We start from the raw sequence: 20368 nt of genomic DNA on the forward strand, positions 1-20368 counted from the left end.
TAACAAATACGCCGACATACATCCATTACAACACAGTTCATTTTTTCGTTTAATCAAGTGTTTACATCTAAACGCTTTGTACAGATTTGTATACAAAACAATAATTTATATCCCATAGAAGTCTAGGTACACTTAACTATACAACAAGTTGTAAATGAAATAAATATAAAAACAGAAATGATCACAGGTGTTAACAAAAAAATATGTAAAAAGCCATAATACATGTACACCACCAGCACCTGTTTTCTGAAGTTGCATCTAAAACGATATATTCTCCCTTTCTACTGGCAAAAGTACATCTGTAATGGTGAAAAAGTTCAGTCCTTAGTTTCTTGCAGCACCACATACTCTGTATGATCCCACTTAGACCAAACATTCAGATTGTGACACTGATGAGAAATGTTTATTTAAACCCAGCTTAATATTGGTATACTGATGCCTGCAGTCTGATTTTGCTTAGAGTCAATAGTTACGGTTGAAAACAGAAAAAGAGGGATGATTCCCATCCCAGAAACAGAAACACAGTATGAGCAGTGTCAAATGAATGGGTTTTGACTCCCCAGTTAGCATTAATGGATTAAAAATACTGTTATTCAGGGCTTTACCTTTACTGCTTTGGGTACTTTTGACAATTTGCAGCACATTTACAGACATAAAAAGGAAAATGTTGGACATGGAGCAACAGAGTTCATGAGTGCACCATATCTTATGTGCATATGCCAGCTTTTATTCTCCGTGTTGCATTCACTTCTTATCTGTGTGTTTTGTGTGGATTCAATAACTATGATTGCCTGTAGATGACGCTCAGAATGATCGATTCTTTCTCTGCAGTCACCCTTGTGTTTTCATTAACACAACAAAAAGCATTATATTACAGAGTGGTGGGAAGCACGGCAGTTTTTTTTTGTTGTTTTGTTTTTCCCCAAATTTTTAAATCCCTCACTCTTCCTTTCACACATACATACACAATTTTACAAGTGCTACTGGGAACAGGTCGCTAATTCATACCTCTGTGTTGAGTACATTAGAACAAAATGACGCAAACATTTTTTTAAAAATTACACTTCAGTCACACTTGAGACAAATAATCAGGACCATTTTGTGATTGAAAACTGATTGCTACCTGCAAAAATAAAATAAAAAAAATGTGTATCTACAAAATGACATCTGCACAGTCTGCCATGCACACTGTCACCAGCAAGAAACATGCAGGTAGGAGTGCGAGTCTATGTAGGGGGGGCTTGGTTGCTAACTGTCAGAACATTAACTTTATGTACATGTGTATACATCTGTGAACAAACATTAGGCTGAGGATCAAAAAGAGCAAAACAAGAAAGTGGACTTAAGTGCAGCACACACCACAGCCTGACTGGTGTTGTGCTGAGGGTGCAGTGACTGGGGTGTGATGGATGTTTTAAACATTGTTCTTTGTTGTGGCACACAGTATTTGGCTCGGTCAGAGTCACTCTGCCTGCACCACGTCCTTGTGGTGACGCATGATATGCTGGTTCTTCTCCGAGGGTCGTCGGAAGCCTTTTGAACAGATCTCGCAACGGTGTGGATAGTCTTTTGTGTGAATAGAAATCACGTGTCTCTTGAAACCTGAAGCGTCCCCAGTGCTATAGTCGCAGTACTGGCACTGATAAATTCTCCTCTCTTTTTGTCCTTTGCCAATAACTACGGTCACACTGCTAGCTAAGCTGGCTGCACTAACGCGAGCAGGCGGGCCAGAACTGCTCGATCCGCTAGGTGCAGATTTTTTAGATGTTACATTAGGAGTGTGCGTCTCTGTCCTTTTAGACTCACTCTTTTCAGGTGAAGCTTGCTGCTCTTTTGTGTGGACAGACAGAATGTGGCGACTAAGAACAAAAGGGTCTGCAATCTTGAAGTTGCAGTGCCGGCACTGATGGAGTTTCTTGGTACGGTGAGATACTGAGTGCTTCTTAAGTTCAGACGGCCGGTGGAAGCCTTTTCCACACACAGCGCATTTGTGTGGATAGTCCTTAGTATGGACAGAGATAATATGGCGTTTTAGGTCACTGGAGTTGGAACTTTTGTGATCACAGTGAGCACAATGGTGGGTCTTATTCTCCTCGTGTGTTAGTCCATGCTGCATTAACTCCTCCTCCTCTGCAAAGGTCTGGAAACAGCGCTCACATTTGTATGGCATCTCTTTGCTATGCTTAGTCTTGATGTGAGTTTTGAGATTCGATGAATCAGCAGACTTGTAGTCACAGTATGGACAGGAATAAGGCTTCTCGCCAGTGTGTGTGCGCATGTGTTTCTTCAACTCTGAAGGATGCCGAAAACCTTTTCCACATTCCACACAGATGTGAGGGAAACTTTTGCTGTGACTTGCCAACAAGTGCCGATTAAGTAGCCCTTGCTCGGCAGTTTCATAGTCACAGAATTTACACTTATGCATTTTGGTGGGCGGAGGAGGTGGCTGGCTTTTAGGCTCCCGGTGGTGGTGCTGCAGTCTGTGTGAGAACAACACCCCCTGCTGGTGAAACTCCTTCCCACACATTTCACACTCAAAAGGGGCCTTACTGCTCAGAGCGTGCACCTCCATATGGTTGTGGAGGCTGGCTTTCTTGTTGGTGGTGAAGTCACAGTCTGTACACTGGTACTTTTTCCTGGTCAGAACATCCTGGTGGTGATTCTTGGTGTGTCGTTTCAGGAAGCCTCGCGACTTGAACTTCTTACCACAAAGCATGCAGGGGTAAACGGTCAGTGGCTGGCCATATGGACCGATAATGATGGCTAGAGAGAGGAATGACAAAGGGGGAAAGGAAATTACTGAATGGTCAAAAGCTTATTTTACATCTTAGTTGTAATTTCAGTGCATATGTTCTGAAACAGTAATGGAAAAAAATAGAAAAAAGATGGAATTTTTATTTTGTATTAAGATAGACAGTATCAGGAATCAAAAGTATGAAACTGACAAAGCAACATCCAAATTTAATTACTGAGAAAATAAATGAAAGTATAGCAGCACGGTTTAACTTAACTTGTGTTTGAAAAAATTACCCTCGTTTAATTTATCACTTCCTGACCTTTTGATTTGCCTTATCTTAATTATAAGTCCTGGCATTACGGTATTTCAAAAAATAAATCTTAAGGGCACTTTTTCCTCTTCGCTTCACTGAACTATAGGCAGTTTGTTAGTGACAACAGTTTTCAAGCCCTTGAAAATAACATTTGGGTAAATTCAAACCCCTTGTCCTCATGTTCAACAGCTGAAGTAACCGAAGAGAAAAGCCTGATAAAGCTGACAACACTATGCAAACAAATTACAGCTGCAGGTCAAACAGCCACAAATCCCAAAGAGGATGGAGAGAAATGGGCTGGCAGGTTGTAACAACAAAGAAGTTTGGAGCCAATTATATGATCATTAGTTGTATTTGCACTTTTACAGGGTTTCCTCCAGGATTTTTTTTAAACTCTGGGGGACGACTTTTCTCTCTCCACTAATCTCTTTATGTGGCGTATTTAACGAACAGCTGATCGAGGTGCTGACTTAGTACAAAAATGTATACATCACATCTGGCATTTAAAGACACCGACATGTGCAAAACCCCACCCTACCACCAACAAGTTTCACATTAAATCTGAAATAATTGAGTCAATTGTTTCTGTCACATAAATACACTTGCGGCCTCGAGAACTAGAACGTTTTCACTTTTCATGGAGTACGTGACAAGCTTTACTCCGCTCTGCCACTTCTTTGTTGCTACTCTCGAGTTAGCTGCAGCAGAACCGGACAAGAAGTTGAGACTCATTAATACATCAGTGGTTCTCAAACTGATTGAGCTATGATCTCTAAGACAACATATGTTGATGTTAGTGACCCCCACCCCTACAGGAGGACAAATGGGTCATCCATTCTCTAAAATGTAAGGCTGGAAATCTGAATCTCCATAAATAAAGATGAAGTGTTTTTTGAGGATTTACCTCAGTGACAAGGCTCCTACATGCCCAAAATCAGCTTCTTTCACTGCAATCAAGCCAGATTCAGATTTTTAGTATGGTATGAGCGCTAATTTAGTTGTTAATGTGTTAAAAATGTAGGTCCTAATTTCAAAGATGAATCTTTTCATCTTAATTTTGACAGCCCTGGTAAAAATCCCAAATTTATTTAATAAATGCAGGATATACATTTTTTTACAATTATCCGGCAACCCCCTGAAATTATCTTACAACCCAACTTCTAATTGGTTAGAAAAGCGTTTGAAAGCGAAGCAGCGTTTCTCTTATAACATTGGTAGATGAACGCACATGACAATATTAGTATTACATCAAGTTATTAAAATGGTCTACAAGAAGGAGACCAAAACGCATTTTCTGTCGACTGCCTTGCACCTCTTGCCACAACAAGTATTAACAACCAATTTGACCATTTACATCAGCTCCTCACTGCTCAGTCCAACAAATGCAAAGCCCGATTCGAGTGTCCAAAAAAAAATTTAGGAAGGCTTTGCAAGTGTTACACCATATGAGAAAGGTTCCAAAAGCAGGAAGAAATAACGGATGCTATCACGTTTCACCTGGCTGAAGACATGGTACCCATTTATGTTGTTTTCAAAGATGGTTTTACAAAATGATCAGCTCGCTTGACAAATGGGATGTTATACCGTCACGCAACTTGTTTTTCCTCAAGTTGCCATCCCGCTGTCAGTGTGGAGTTTTATGTAGCAACAACAAGACTCTCAAATACAAACAAAAACCATACTTCTTACAGTCACAAAAAGAGGTCCGATCAGTGCAGATTGACAACACGATGGCAAAATTGTGCTATCAAGTCATCTGTTGAAAATGATATTTTTTTCATATCGCAATATATATTTTAGGGTTAGGGGGGAAAAAATTGCAATGTTGTTTTTTTCCCCAATGTCGTGGAGCCCTACTTCTGATGCATCCAATTTTAATGCTACAGTATTTACAATAATGAGATAGGCCACTAAAGACACTTGTGCTTGGAAGATGTAGATTTTTTAATGAAGGAAGCCATTTGAAAGAGCTCCAAAAGGACTGATCTGACCAGACTGTTTGCTAAATTAAACATTAATTAGTGGTGTTACTGTAATTTGAGGGCAAAAGAAGTTGAAATACATATCTAGAGGAATCACAGTCTCAACTGTTCACAGATAAATTATAATCCAATCAAATCACCCAGTCAGGAAAGATTCAGCCTTCTGTTTATAATTCTATGCAATAGGGCATATCATGTTAACAGGCTGGTCCACTAATCCAGGATTTGCTCGGTGGTGATTACACGACTTCACACCTGCATTCATTATATAAAAAAAAATAAAACACAGCAGAAGACATGGCCAAGCAGAGCCTTTGTGTTGCATTGTTTTGTGTGATGATTGAAACAAAGCAGACAGGTGGCTGAATGCTTAGTGATCAACATGAAATAGCAACTGTGTTCAGTTTATGTCCGTTTAATACACACAGGTTATATAGGTCAGAAACAGACACCCTTTAATTTGACGTGCCATTTTTGTTTCAGTAGTGTCAATAAAGTTTTACTTCATTTGTGTCCTTACCTGTCTGGACTTGTCGAGGCTCTGACCGTCTCTTATTCTTATTGCGTTGTCTATTGATTTCATCGACCCCATCTGATTCATCAATGTGCAGCAGTGCGCTGGCAGCACCATTCCGGTTTTCACAGCTCTCACTATCATCTGCACCTGGTGGGGAAAACAATGGAGTGTCTTCACCACAAAAACAAATAAACCCAGCATGTGAAAAGCTCAAGCCAAGACACTCTTGAGATGTGCTTGATGCACAGGCTTCCAGTGTTGTTTTATGAGCAATTTAATAGACAAGGGTGCTGACCATAAGCAGCTGCCCAGGCCACAGGCATGAAGTCCTTGCTTAGAGACACGCTGTCATACGAGCGGTCGTGAGTTACTGCCTCTTCATTTCCTACCACCACCTCCATATAAACCTCATCAGTCACCTTGGGCCCACCTGTAGATGAGCCCAACATGTACAAATCCAGAAACTAACGACGCTGAGTTTCAAGACAGCTATCCCCGTTCTCTGTCGAAGAAAAAGACTCACCATGGTTTCCTTGATTGTGGTGAGAGTCCCCAACAGACTTGTAAACCATCTTCTCACGCAGCGTTTGGCCTGAAGACTCTGTTAGCACCATGCTCTCTGTGTCGCCATCACTGATGTCGACAGATTCTCCTGAAGAAAGAAAACATCTTTTAAATTCTCTAGACCAAAAGCCTTTTCATTTCTGCCAGCATTACTGCTGGTTTATTACTGGTTTAACAAGTTCTGTACTTCAAAGATATTTAATAGACAGTTACATCAAGTCCAACAACTACATCTCACCCATGTCATCTTCTCCAGAATCAGCCTTGAAGATGTAAACCTTTATAACTTCCTGTCCATCTTCATCCTTTTCCACTTCCTGATCCTCCACAGCTCCTTCTACTGTTACCTCTGTTCCATCCTCGGACACCATTTTACCGGCTTCGTCCACTAGTAAATGACATGCAAAACATTTCGTCAGAGACTGTAAATTCTGGCACACATAATAAATGCCTATAGATATTATGGCAATTAGCTCTTTAACTTTCTTCAAACGCTTATCTGAATGTTAAAATGTTACAAAGTTAATTCATAGCTCCAAAACTCTCATACAATCTGGTACAACCTGTAACACATGTGCTTGTTCATAAAACCACTTAATTTAGATACAAAAGTGCTGGTATACTTTGTTCTGTAAGAATGAATAAACATTTTATCCTTTTAGGTAAAGAATTGCTGAGTGGATTTGTGACATTTACTGCAATCAACTGACTGGCTGCTTGTACTATAATTTTATTAAAGTTATATATTAATTCTAAACATAAGCAGCAGTTTCTTAAACTTTAGGAGAAAAAAAACAAGTCTGCAGCAGCAGAAAAGTGTCTGCAGCAACCTGCGGACAAATCTGAGATAAAAGTGTAACCTTAGTTTGATGCACCAATTACAATAACTGCGCATTTTTTAATTACTTCCTTTTTAATGTAAAAAGATTTTTTTATTTTAATTTAAAAAGTTCTGGTTTAGGGCTTTTTTGATCTTTTTCAACTGGCTGGGCAACCTGGAGGACAGCTGGTTTTCACAAAATTAAGTTGAAACTCATCATTTACTGGATTTCTGTACAAAGAGATTATGAAAATGTGACAGGAACAGTTAAGAGCTCTTGGGATGGGAAAATTTAATTTTGTGAATATTGTGCCAAATCTAACCAAGCTGCAGAATAATGTTTCTGTATTTCATCTATATGTCACTGTCAATGTGTGAAATCCAGTATTGTACAGAACGCCTGTATACAATGCCAAAAGGCAAACCGGCAGAGTATAGCGTACTGTTGCCAGTGGTGCTGTGCATTTTGTTATACCATGTGAAGCACATGTGCTTGCTGTTTCACTCCTGAGAACGGACAATATTGTTTCGAATTAGGTATTTTATGCCTATGCAAAGTATGTAACAAACACATTTCATACATTGCCTAAAAAACATCATGCATTGTATACATTGCCATGGCATTCTACTGAATACATGCATTTCACACATTAACAGTAACATATATATCTAGCTCATCTACAAAATGAATCAAAACATCTGGTGAAATCAGCAAATGAGAACAGTTGTCATCATTTTTTAAGAAGTTCAATGCCAACCCTTTAGGTATTTGTGGCTTTGATGTTAAATCGTTCATGTGGAGATAACCTGAAGAGAGACTTAGATGGATTCAAGACTTGCAGGCCTTACACCAGTCATGGCTGAACAAGTAGAAAAACATGAACCAGTGACCCACTGCAACATGTGCATTTCTAAACTTATGTTACAATCAAGCTAACGTCTTTTGAACTGAGCTACAAATGAGACAGGATGGGTTACTGATCCAGGATCACTCAATTATTTAATTTACCTGCTTTGCAGAATAGTAAACTTACGGGATATCATTAGATAATCTCCACAGCCATCTTGGTCATCCTCTTGCTGCTCTGGGTCGAGCCCATCTTCTGGGATGTCACCCATGGCAACACCTTCCTCCTCGCCATCCAAAGCCATCACGCAGGTTTCTACAGCGACATCTTCATCTTCATCGCAGTGCACATACTCAGAAACCACATCTTCAACAGCATCCTGGATGACTAGCTCATCGGGCGCAAACCTGTGAACTGCCATGCCTTCACCCTCACCTTCTGACACCAACACTGTTTCTTGAAGCTCCACAACAAACTCCTGCCCGTCTGCACCACCCTCATCTGGAAGAAGAAGGTTAGCTAGTTAGCATAATCCAATCTGTAATCAGAAGAGAAAATGATTAAAATAAACAAGACTTATTACCCGATCCGTGTATTATTATTTTAGGCTCTTCAGAATGTATTGCAAGCCTTGTGACATCCTCATCCATTGTCCTCGCACTGCATTTGTTACTGGAGAGCTGAAATCAAATTATAAAGGGCTTAAATCACTGCTAGACTCACCAAAATTGCCCTTTGTATGTACATATCTACACAATCGGACCAACTAACTACAAGTCATCTAAAATGTCTCATGCAAAAATCTTAATTACATAAGAGAATTGTAGCTGGTGACTGTCTATGTCTGGGACATAAAGCAAACTGAATCTGCACACAAGAAATGATCATGTGTTTCAAGGCCAGTGTTGCGTTTAGAAACAACTGTGATACCACAGAATGCAGATGTGATCGTGACTAACATTGTTTCTTACTCTATGGCTTAAGTATTTTCTGTTTTCTCAAGCCTGAGAGTGTCACAATAAGCTTATTATCTGAAACTGGTGGAAAAAAAAACGTGGTACGAGATGTTCACATTACATTATCATATCAGATCACTTTCCAGGCTTTATGGGCTGGTCGTTCGAAAGCTTTAATCTGGATAAAGGTTATCCGGATTGCGTTATCCATTTTTTCAGGAAGGCGGATCACATAATTTGGCTTATTTTTACCCTGGTTGTTCAAAGCAAAAAAGGTTTGGATCACCCTGATCTAAAATCCTGTTTTTCAGGATCACGAAATCTGGATTTCCAGCAATGTGCGCTGCCTGCCATGTGAAGAACAACACGAGACGGTTTGCATGCCTTGCGAGTGGAACCACCGGGACCATGTAACAGAATACGTGCATGTACTGTTCTGCATAACACTGCGACCAGGTGGAATCGTCCTTTCTCAATGTTTTCAGGAGGGCGGATCACGTTATCTGGCTTACCATTTTATTGATTTTATTGTGATTCTTGCCATTTGTTGCTGCCTTTTACTATTTCTTAATATCTGTAATGCTTTTGTTTTATGTAAAGCACTTTGAATTGTCCTGTACATAAAATGTGCTATACAAATAAACTGTCTTGCCTTAATGGCGCACCTGAGCCTCGTGTGGAGGTAGCAGCCCAACCTCTCTCATTCTGTCAGAATGAGGGACGCACGGGACGTGAAGTGAGGGATCCAATCATTAGAATTTTTTTTTACTGGTTCTTTTCTGATTATGCAGTGATGAAAAACAGGAAATTTGAATAGTTTATTTGTGTTTCTTATTTGATTTGTTTTGGGGTTTATTTTGCAGGGACATGATGTCATGTTTTTATTTATTTATTTTTAACGTTTTATTTTACTATGATAAAAGGCTTAATAGGAGACTATCCCTATGTTAACCACTTTATCACTGTAATGGTTAAACAAGTCAGGTGCAAAATAAAAACAAAAAGTTCTATTATTTGATCAGCTGTTAGGTTGTACCGCAGTTTCTTCCTGAAATCCGCCTTGCAATCATGCCCTCCATTGGGATCAGGATAATCCTGATTTTTTGGATAAAAGTTATCCGGATTCTACTCAAAAGTTTTGAATAACCCAAAATGAGGGTTTTATCCGGATAACAACCAGGATTGGATTAGGTGATCCCAAGTGGATTTCGGAATCCGGATTTCTCTTTTGAACAACCCATTTTCAAGATTTTATCCTATCCGATAACTGAAACCCGATCAGATTACGTTTGAACAACCGGCCCTATGTGATTACATAGCAGCCAGTATCTACGCTTGCAAAATAAAAAAAAAAAAATAAAAAAATTCAAAAATTAAGAAAAACAAAAGGCTTGACTAACAAAGAAGATATATCCCCATTTTCAAAATGTTTTCCCCTGAGGTTTGACCTAGGCCTGTCGCGATAAGCAATAAGTCAATTAATTGAACGATAAGAAAATAAGAGCACGATAAGTTTGCCGGCCGCGATAATTTTTTTTCGTCCCCCCTTTATCATAGACTGTGTATGACAATAGGTTTCACTATGGAGTATTTCGACTAAACGCTCTGGTTTCTTGCGGAGTGATCTCTCTAGTGTCACACTTGACTGCAGCATGTTGCAGCACGAGCCGGTAAGCCGCATTTGTTTTGCACGGCTGCCAACACGCAATGGCCGTGAGACTTGCGTATTTAAGTGGCTTCTCACGCTCTCGCGCTAAACCTCCGATTCTCATGCTGAAATATGTAAATAATAGATGCAAGCATCTCCTCTTTTATTGTTTCGCTGCTTCCCACATGTAAGCAGAACACACACATTCTAGCTTACGACGTCAGTACAAAGTCCCCACTTCCTGGTCTACCGTAATAACCCCTGTAATCCGCAGGCACATTACGCAAATAGAATCAGCCTATATACTACCGTATATGACAAAATACACATTAAGAGCAATGCCGGCTAATCGAGAGGTTTGGGAGGATTCCCAGTGGGCCGCATAACTTTTGGGCCGGTGTCCCGGCGTATGTGAAAAAGGCGCTTTTATTTATTTAGTTTATTGACCTTTGAAAATGTGTACTTGCATTATTACGGCGTATGTCACTATATTAGTTGAGAATGGTCTCAAAATGACACATTAGCGCTCTGCGCAATATTATCGTTTATCGCGATAATTTCTGAGAAAATTTATCGTACAGCTAAATTTGTTATCGTGACAGGCCTAGTTTGACCATCACTTTTATGGATGTCATTTTGTTGGATTCCACTTCTCAGCTATGGTTTATAGCAGGGCTACTCAATTTGGTCCTACGAGGGCCGCAATCCAGCAGGTTTTCCATGTATTCCTGTACCAACACACCTGAGTCAAGTTAATGAGTTATTGTGTAGAACCTGATTGGCTGTTAGAGCCACCTAATTTGACTCAGGTGTGTTGGTGCAGGGATACAAGGAAAACCTGCTGGATTGCGGCCCTCATAGGACCGAATTGAGTAGCCCTGGTTTATAGTAATTACTGCCACAAACTGTTGATCTTCAGACACCTTACTTGTAAAAGTATGCAACCACACTAATTATGAGCATCTAGAGAATTTAATCTCATGGATTAATTTGAAAATGCAAGTACCAAACATAAATTTGAGCGCAATTTGGCGTGATAACAACAACAACAAAAAAAGCTTAAAAACCTCAAAAGATTAATAAGTTATCTATGTCAGGGCTACTCAATTTAATCCTACGAAGGCCGCAGCCCTGCAGGTTTTCAATGTGTCCCTGCTCTAAATCACCTGGTTCAAATTCATCCAACAGCCTAAAACGTTCAGCACCATAACGTATTAATTTGAGTCAAATGTGTTGGAGCAGGGAAACGCTGAAAACCTGCAGGACAGCGGTCCCTGTAGAACTAAACTGAATAGCACTGATCTATGTTTGTTAACTTTTTACAATTTCGGTAGCTGGTTAATAAGTGTGCATAAGTTTCAGTATGTGTTGTACATAAACCATTCTTCATAAGATGCATGCATAAAGCTGAACTCCTACTAGGCATATCTGTATCAAACTGAACATAAAAATGCTAATCATATAAAACTTTAACAATGATTTATCAATTATAAATTTAATTTATATTAGCCTTATATATAGGGTCTTGGCTACCTTATATTTTAAAGAGTGGATGCTTAAATCAAACAGAATTAGAATCTAGTGTCAAATCTTTATTCCACCTTTCTTGTTTATGGAAAATTTTTGCTAAAGACAGTTTAATTTGCTTTGATACAAACAGACTCAAAATTTCATATTCATTATCAACTTGGCGACATTCTAAGATGCAATTATAGTTTAAAATATTTTATTGGTAAACTAATCAAAACACAATAGGAAGACAAGTTTTTATAACGTTAGCTGGTGTCTGTGACAAAGGACAACTCGTAAAATGACCAGTGGCACTATTGACATGGCCGCATCACTACTTGAGTGACCAACAACTGAAAGATAAACCTTACAGCCCAACTAGTGTTGTCATCATATAGATTAAAGTGAGATCATGTGTGACACAACTACCAAAAAAAAAAAAAAAAAAAAAAAAAAAAAAAAAGAATCGCACCCTGTCACAAACAAGGGGGTGCAGAGATGTAAACAGAAACCAATGCAGCCGAAGTGCCATTTAATTTCTGCTTAGTGTACCATCCCCCACCTCCAGGTAGGGAAAAAAGATGACAACGATGTGTGGAGCACTGGCAAACTACACTGCATCAGTGTAAGACAATGACGCATTATAACCCCACTACTCCAACGGTTGGACTAGGGTTGCTAGTTATGCATGTGCGTCTGCTCAAAACAAATCCGAAGAGATGATTAACGGTAATGTCTCCGACTGACCACTGGAGTAACGTTCGCACTGATTTCACACGCTAAGTCAGGCTTCCAGTTTAACATTTCGTTTAGTTATTACTGGTTACCCCAAAATACAAACCGTGTGTATTTAACAGAATAAAATGCAATACTGTGATAGCTATAAATACGTGAAGCTCTGTTGTGGATAGCTCACAAGACGAAGGCTAAACATGCACCTTTACTACAAACCAGTTTTCATCACCCCAGCGGCCGCCATTTTGTTAGCTTAGTGTCTGGACAAATGCTAATTACAACATTTAATGAAAATGCTGTTTGACGGTGTAAAATTATCGTTACGACACAATGGACATCTTTACTGTACATTAACTGTTGTAACTGATTAGTAACATAGCAGGCTTACAACAGACAGCAAATATACACACGCTTAATTTTCGGCAAGCTGGCTAGCTAACCGGATAGGCCGACTTTACCAATTACGGCCTCTGTGAGGCCCGGGCCTGAGAAGAAAAGGCCCAACCCAATGCGGCCTCTCTATGACAATAAAGAATTATATGAAAATAACAAATGCATGCAAAAACAAACAGCCACGAACACAAAAAGATGCAAACACGGCCCTGACAACGAGAGTCCCGGGAGCACAAATAACCCGCGTACCAGATTTAGGCTGCAGGGATGCCTTCTGTCCGCTCCACGGCTTCCCAGGCCGCCTGGTTCCCCCAGACTCGGGCAGGATTCAGTCGGGAATTTTGTGTTATTTGGGCGGGCCGGAGAGGAGCAGAGAAGGAGGGGTTAGGGGGATGTTTCTGGAGCACTGCTGAAAACGAAGCAGGACGTCTGGAGCCAGATCTTGTCATGCTACAGCCCCCCGCTCCTCCAGCTCCGAGGCCGCCGTCAGCACGACACGTCACAGCCCGAGAGCGGCAGGAAAATGCGGAAGGGTTGAGGTGGAAATCACCCGAAAGGCACCAAACAGGCCATAATCCGAGGACTCCTGTTCAATTGGGTTATGTCAAAGCGTGCACTGTAGTGTTAATTTTAATATGCTCAAACCCAGAGGCCCATGTAGCGAAGAGAGAACTGCTCTAGTTTCTCCCAAACAGCAGACTAGTGGACAAAGGGAATTTAAGTACAAGTTTCACAAATAACTAACATTTTAACACATTGTCTGACTTTTTAAAAAATCTAAAAACAGTTCACCTCCATTTAGGTTCATTTTCTGAGAGCATTTCTTTGGTAGGACTTAACATTACCATCATACTATTTTATGAAGTTAGTTCTTTTAATGCCAATATCTAAAAAATACCTATGTATATTACTTATAAATCACAAAACTTTCTGTCTTAAAAGTAATTAATAAAACTGAAGCACAGAAAAAGGCAGGAAATTATTTACATGCCCAGTAACACGGGAATTAAAATTAAACTGTATAAAATAGGTCCAGAGTGAATTCTGAAAATCAAGTATCTACTAATAATTATTTTTTTAATAAGCTACCATTGATATGAATTATAATACACCACAAACTATTGATTGTGTTTAGAATAATTTTTGCTCATAGTATTTCATATTTTGATCACAAGATATTACATTTAGGTCCATCTGTGATTTTGTCATTAAGGAGGTCTTAAAACATCCACTAAGTGACTCAGACATAATGATTAACTTTTTTATGTAACATGATAATACTTCAAACAAAGATTTATTCATGGATACCCTTTAAAGTCAAGAGTGATTTAAAAGAAAATGCATGTATTTACTGAATTTGATTAAGAAGAAAAAAAACATACAAAAAAACAATCTGAAGTAAAGATTACAACATAAAAATCTACCTACCTAAAAACAAACAATCATCACTGGAATTGATACCCAACAAACAGTCACATTTTTATATTACACAAAGAAAAAAAAATCAATAATAGAATATGATATTTGTGCAACAAGCAGTCTTTTTTTAATCTTATTACATAATCTTGAAATGTATTAATTTAAAAGATTCTCAGCAGCATAGCATATAAATACCATGTTGCTTTAAAAATGCAGTGTTCATTCACACAATTTAAAATCTATTTTTTTTTTTTTTTAAGCAGCAGAGGCTGTTTATTATCAAAAGCAACTGGTAAACAAATGTATTTAAACTTTGCCAAATACCTCAACAGAACAGGATTATTGCTACCACTAGAATTCAGTGTAGATCAATGAACAATAAACTCTATTTAGCACTTATTTTCAGCAGCCACTCTTTGTCAATCTTAAAAAGACGCCAGCCCTCCTCCGATGAGAGATCAGCAGCACCCCTTCTCTTGTAGAACTCGATGGAATCCTTGTTGTTTTCTGCTACAATGAAATGCATGCTGCTACAGCGAGTCTTTACTGCTGTCTAGGGGTGAAAAATGAAATAAAAGACATAAAACATGAGGATACAGGAAGCACTTAATACACCTGAAATTAAGATAAACGTGTATCCAGAAAAGCTTAGATTGCACACAGGCAATTCTACCTCGCTCAGCATCTTCATGACCCGGGAACCAATTCCAAGACCTGGTTAAAGATTAAACATGCAGGAAAATTACAACTCATGCCACCTCTACAAAGGATATGTTAATTATTAACTTATTGCACTACATTTTTACCTTACCTCTAAACTCTTGCATGACAAAGAAGTCTTCCAAGTAGAGAAGCTTTCCAATCCAAGGGTCATAAGTGAAATAGTACATTGCAAAGCCAATCACATTGTACCCTTGATGGTGAGTTTTTGTTAGGGACCGTTTTTTATCATCTGTGCTCTGCTCTTTTTGGACTTCAGCAACCAAGCAGTGGTAGAATGGATGATCCCCAAAGCCATCCTCCAGTAGATCTAAATGAAAGGGAGACATTGACTTTGAAAGACCCCATAAAGAAGCTAAAAAACATTAACAAGAATACATAAAGAACAGAACTACAGCACCTTTCTCAGTGAGCATCACCTTCTCCTCCATCTCCTCAAATTTAGCAAGTTCCTAAAAGGCAAAAAGTAAAAACGAGGTGAATTGTGTTTTATACAATAAGCACAGCAAAAACAAAATATTATTTTAGTGGTCCAGTATCATATTAGACATTTAAGTATTAGTTTAACATGTTACTTACCTTTATAAGTCGCAAAATATCTGACACATCCTTTGGTTCAGCTAGCCGTAATATGAAATTGGCCATTTTCTCTTTTTCCCCCGTTTCCCCTTGCTAACTAGTCCTCTAAATGTGAACAAAAGCAAAATGTGTTTCTTCATTCGCTCCCCAGGAGTTTACCCCCCGACAAAGAATTAAGAAAACCAGCAGATCTACATTGGCCTGTCGCAGAGTGGTGCAATGGCTTCAGAAACTTTCCTTTAAGTACATCTAGAGGAGGCACACCTGTTCATAAATCCATATAATGATGCACATCCTGTTTCTTTTTCTTTTTTTTTTTACTGCTTACACAAGCGCGCTGCTCTATGGAGCAAAGTAGAAAATTACTAACACTTGAAAACATGTTTGAACTATTTACTTGTTCTACACTTTAACAATATGCAGATTATTCCTGCAAAGATTCAAAGAAGCGGTCAGCTATTTGCAGATTAAAACTCAAAACCTTTGTTGATCTGTTGATTACCTCATCAGTATGAGAGACAATACAAAGTTCTCAATAACCTGGAATAAGAAGTTGATAGATTGAATCCTGGTGTTGTATTTTCTTTTATGCATTTGAGTTTGGTTGATTTGGTCTGTAGTTAAATTCTGGATTTGACTATAACTTGCAAGACTTGCAAGATTCTGATCACAATATGTATAAAATCTTCTGTGTTCAGATATTTATGCTCTAGCTAACTCAAAGCAGACACAAGAGAGAGCAAGCATTGCTGCACGTCCAGGATTATCACATGTTGATCTTTGGAATCAGTTATTGATAGCAAGCATCTGACTGTCACTGGATGAGTTCATGACAGATGTTTGGTTTCATTGTGATGCGGACAACAGCATGATGTAAATTAAAGTGGATCTGTCATGCAGTCGCTCCTTCAAATGAATTAAAATAACAGGACAAGCAGCAATTTAGGAAAACACATTTTATTTGAAGCTGGCCGGATTTCACAGACTGGGGAAACACAGTTCAGTTGAGTTTATCAAAATACTTCAGCTTGCCTGAAGGGTCAGGAATGATCTGTGGAGAAGAATTGATTGAATTAGAGGCAACAGGTATATAAAAAAAGGTAGGTTACACTATACGTTGAGCTTTCCTAGGCAACAGGTAGACAGGCTCACAAAAGCAAGATGGCTTGTTGTTAGATGCAGATACACTGATATGATAAAAATATTCTATTTGAATTATTATGCTAGCAACAGACAATGTCATCTGGTGACCAGCCCGAGCCCTACTTACTGTGTCACTGCCTGGCTTCCATCCTGCTGGACACACTGTGGGGGGAGAGGTATGGCCATAAACAAACATAAAATAATGAATTTGAGGCTTTAATAAAAATGAAGTGATATATGTTTAATAAAATTAGCATCTTGCACCTTCTCCATGTTTGTCCGTGTACTGGAAGGCCTGGACCAGCCGCAGAGTCTCATCCACAGATCTGCCCACTGGAAGATCATTCATGGTGATCTGCCTCAGGATGCCTTTATCATCAATGATGAAGAGACCTCTGACAGAGACAGAAACATGGAGGGCATGAATTCATGTTTTTATTTCCTTCTGTTAAAATAACTAGGTATGAACTAGAGCCATAAAGCACATGTAAACACCGAGACTTTCCTTCCCTCCTATGCCAAGTCCAGTTTTATATAACAGGAAGTCTTTCTCGAATCCAAAATCGCTTTAAAATCTTGATAATTGTCATAACGGTAATGTGAAAGCTCACCTCAGAGTGTGTCCCTGGTCCTCCAAGTAGACACCGTAGTCTTTTGAAATCTGGTGAGTGAGGTCAGACAGCAGGGGGATTTTCATTTGTCCAAGCCCACCTTGTTTCCTGGGGGTATTGATCCTGTGAAAAACAGAAAATGTTACAAAAACCCCTCTTTTGGAGCTCATTCAAGCCAAATAATTCACAACCTATCAAAAGCGCACACAGTATTAAGATATAGTCAAAGCAGAGCTAAGGAGAGGAACTTAGTAAAACAAGCTTGGATGATGGGCTGCACTTAGCGACAGCAGTAATACCATGCCAAGTGGGTGAACTGGGAGTCCACTGAACAGGCGACCACCTCTGTACTGATGGCCTGAAACTCATGAACACGATCGCTGAATGCAATGATCTCAGTGGGGCAGACGAATGTGCTGTAAAGAGAAACAACAACAAACAGGTTTGCATTAGAATATATCTGCTTTCCAATCAACTCTTATGAAGGGATTATGCAACATGTGCCTTGTATTTAACTTACAAATCCAATGGATAGAAGAAGAAAACAAGATATTTGCCTCTGTAGTCAGACAGCTTTAGCTCTTTGAATTCACCATTGATGACGGCTGTTCCTTCCCAATGTGGTGCAGGCTTTGAAACTGAGGTGGGAGTAAAAATACATGCAGTGATGACAAAGATTATTTCATTTTTTCCCCTTGATATTTAAAATGAAAAAACTGCAAATAAACCATAGACCAACTTTTCTTCTTACCCCCGTCTCTACCCATCTGTTCTGCAGTTAGAAGTATCCATTTTATTTTAGATGTTGATGAGTATCTAGCTATTAAAAAAACAGGGCTCATTGTTTCTTAAGAGAAAAGAGGGAGCTTACTGCTGGAAAACAGAGGGTGGAAACTAAATATGTATTTCAGCAAATATCTGCAAGTTTGGTATGCATTAGGGCCCTACTGGACACTATCTCACATTTTGATCAATATTTCTTATCACATTGTCATTGTGTGGGATAATATCAGCTTCTGAAACACCAAGACTGTTATGGAATTACCCACATCCACTTCTTTGGCATTTTTATTGTTGTCATTCATCTAAATAAAGAGTGTGCAATGTTTTGAATGTCTTTTTCTTAAGGACTATCGATTGGTCTCTACTTCATGTGTCTTCTGCACATAAGTAAGACAACACTTATGGCATCCCACCTGCATAAGTCCCTCTCAGTGATTACTGTAGTGTTTGTTGGAACTGCAACACTTCAGAAGTAAACACTGTAGCATGGGGTAAAGTCTAAAATCTCATTCTGCCATATGGCAAATCAGAGGCCATACTGCTGTTCGTATATGACTTAAACACTTGCTGCATGTTGAAAAGCCTCACACATGACCACACGAGATAAAATTGAATGTATTTTTCAAGAGTTTCATTTAGTTTAAAAAGAAAGTTTGTGCAAGTTTATTTGAGCTTTATTGGTACAGTGGTACACAGTCATGTGTCAAAGGGGCGGAGAGACGAGCAATCCAAAGAAATTCACAGAATGACGTGTCCTACAAAACTCCATAAAAGTTAGGCATTACACGCAGATGGTAATAACTTGTTGAAACTAAACGACAGAAAAGACACACTGCAAGCATATCTAATAGTAACTGTAGGTAGTTTCTGAGAGCGTCTGTTGCCCTGACAGCATGCCTAAGCTGCAGCATCTGCTGTGTGTTCACCGGGAAGAAGACGAAGCGAGACTAAAAATCGCTGCGCACTTCAGTATGCAAACAGCCGTTTGTATTAAGTGGATGAAATCATGAGAAAGACTCACTTTTAGCTTTGCTGAGGTGCAGGGAATGGTCGGATACGGGTACACGGAATGCCTCTCCGGGATATACGTGTCCTCCCGCGTAGTTGTGACACTGGGAGTTTTTCACCTGAGCGCCTTCCTCTGCTGATGTGACCGAGCTGAGGAGCAGAGCAGCGCAAAAAGCACAGAAAAGCTCCTTCTTTACATCGGTGTGTAAGCCAGACTCCATTGTTCAGCGTCTCTGAGAGCACGTAGCTGCACTGACTGGAAGTACGAGTCAGATGTTGGTCAGGAATAAAGCCTGCTGCTTTTTCTTCTTCTTCAAGATTTCCAGTAGCTAGCTTCCTTATTGTTGCATTACTGCCATCTTCTGGTTTTGAGCCAGTGAAGCTTTTCCAAATTTTACTCTCCGGTTTCCTCTTCTTTTCTTTCTCTTCTTCATTGCGATGCGTGTTTTTTAACCATTTCATATTCATTCAGGTTCGCTACTAGAAATGTTTAAGTTAATAAAAAGCATATTGAAAGAGATGCTCTGACAATTTCCAGGATGCCCTTTTTTTATTGTAGAAACCGACACACACACACACAAACACAAATCCTCAATTAACCCCAGCTTGTCTGCTTGTTCAGTGGTTTGCTTTTATTTATTTATTTAGAAAAACAGTTGAAGAAAAAAATTAAACAATTCTTTAGTACAGAAAACAAATTGAATATGAGTAAGAACTAGGTTTCTTCCACAGCTTCTACCTGCTACCCCCCTCCTCTGAATCTGACTGAAGACTTGCTCTATGGAGGTGGACATGCAATGGACATTTTTTGGTATAAATATTGTCACAAATTTTCTATTTTTTCACTGTTGTCAACTTTATATGAACAATAAAAAAGATAATTTGCAGTTTGCACTGGCTGGAACCAATTTTACACAAATAAATGTAATATTTACATACAAATCTATGTGTGTCATAAACTTGTCTTATTTTGTATTCATTATTTCCAATGATCTTACACACACGCACACACACACACACACACATATATATATATATATATATATGTGTGTGTGTGTGTAAAACAGTTGCTTTTTACTGGTA

At 39.1% G+C, this 20368-nt stretch overlaps 3 protein-coding genes across 8 annotated transcripts; all 3 read right to left on the reverse strand.

The window, feature by feature from the left end:
• Positions 1-921: 921 nt before the first annotated feature.
• On the reverse strand, positions 922-13544 carry LOC121653917 (zinc finger X-chromosomal protein). 5 transcript variants are annotated; one of them, XM_042007685.1, is made up of 9 exons: positions 13272-13544; positions 8365-8461; positions 8217-8282; positions 7968-8096; positions 6352-6501; positions 6073-6201; positions 5845-5979; positions 5553-5696; positions 922-2763 (listed from the first exon to the last, which is right to left on the reverse strand). In XM_042007685.1, exons 2-9 carry the CDS (start codon positions 8429-8431, stop codon positions 1463-1465), a joined length of 2121 nt encoding a protein of 706 aa, XP_041863619.1. In that variant the 5' UTR covers positions 8432-8461; positions 13272-13544; the 3' UTR covers positions 922-1462. The 5 variants fall into 5 exon arrangements, with proteins under 5 accessions (XP_041863619.1, XP_041863618.1, XP_041863622.1 ...); XM_042007684.1 differs by having other exon boundaries at positions 7968-8282; XM_042007688.1 differs by lacking the exon at positions 8365-8461 and having other exon boundaries at positions 8217-8319; positions 13272-13543.
• An 813-nt stretch (positions 13545-14357) lies between these two features.
• LOC121654172 (diamine acetyltransferase 1-like) lies at positions 14358-16606 on the reverse strand. Of its 2 annotated transcripts, none has more exons than XM_042008167.1 (5): positions 15681-16606; positions 15562-15630; positions 15253-15471; positions 15115-15155; positions 14358-14994 (listed from the first exon to the last, which is right to left on the reverse strand). In XM_042008167.1, exons 2-5 carry the CDS (start codon positions 15590-15592, stop codon positions 14827-14829), a joined length of 459 nt encoding a protein of 152 aa, XP_041864101.1. In that variant the 5' UTR covers positions 15593-15630; positions 15681-16606; the 3' UTR covers positions 14358-14826. The 2 variants fall into 2 exon arrangements, with proteins under 2 accessions (XP_041864101.1, XP_041864100.1); XM_042008166.1 differs by having other exon boundaries at positions 14359-14994; positions 15562-15613; positions 15741-16606.
• A 75-nt stretch (positions 16607-16681) lies between these two features.
• Positions 16682-19591, reverse strand: prdx4 (peroxiredoxin 4). The gene is made up of 7 exons (XM_042008163.1): positions 19299-19591; positions 18015-18132; positions 17794-17910; positions 17495-17617; positions 17148-17278; positions 17011-17045; positions 16682-16791 (listed from the first exon to the last, which is right to left on the reverse strand). Exons 1-7 carry the CDS (start codon positions 19504-19506, stop codon positions 16741-16743), a joined length of 783 nt encoding a protein of 260 aa, XP_041864097.1. The 5' UTR covers positions 19507-19591; the 3' UTR covers positions 16682-16740.
• Between the last annotated feature and the right edge of the window lie 777 nt (positions 19592-20368).

Source organism: Melanotaenia boesemani, chromosome 15 (genome assembly GCF_017639745.1).
Source record: "Melanotaenia boesemani isolate fMelBoe1 chromosome 15, fMelBoe1.pri, whole genome shotgun sequence".
Taxonomy (NCBI): domain Eukaryota; kingdom Metazoa; phylum Chordata; class Actinopteri; order Atheriniformes; family Melanotaeniidae; genus Melanotaenia; species Melanotaenia boesemani.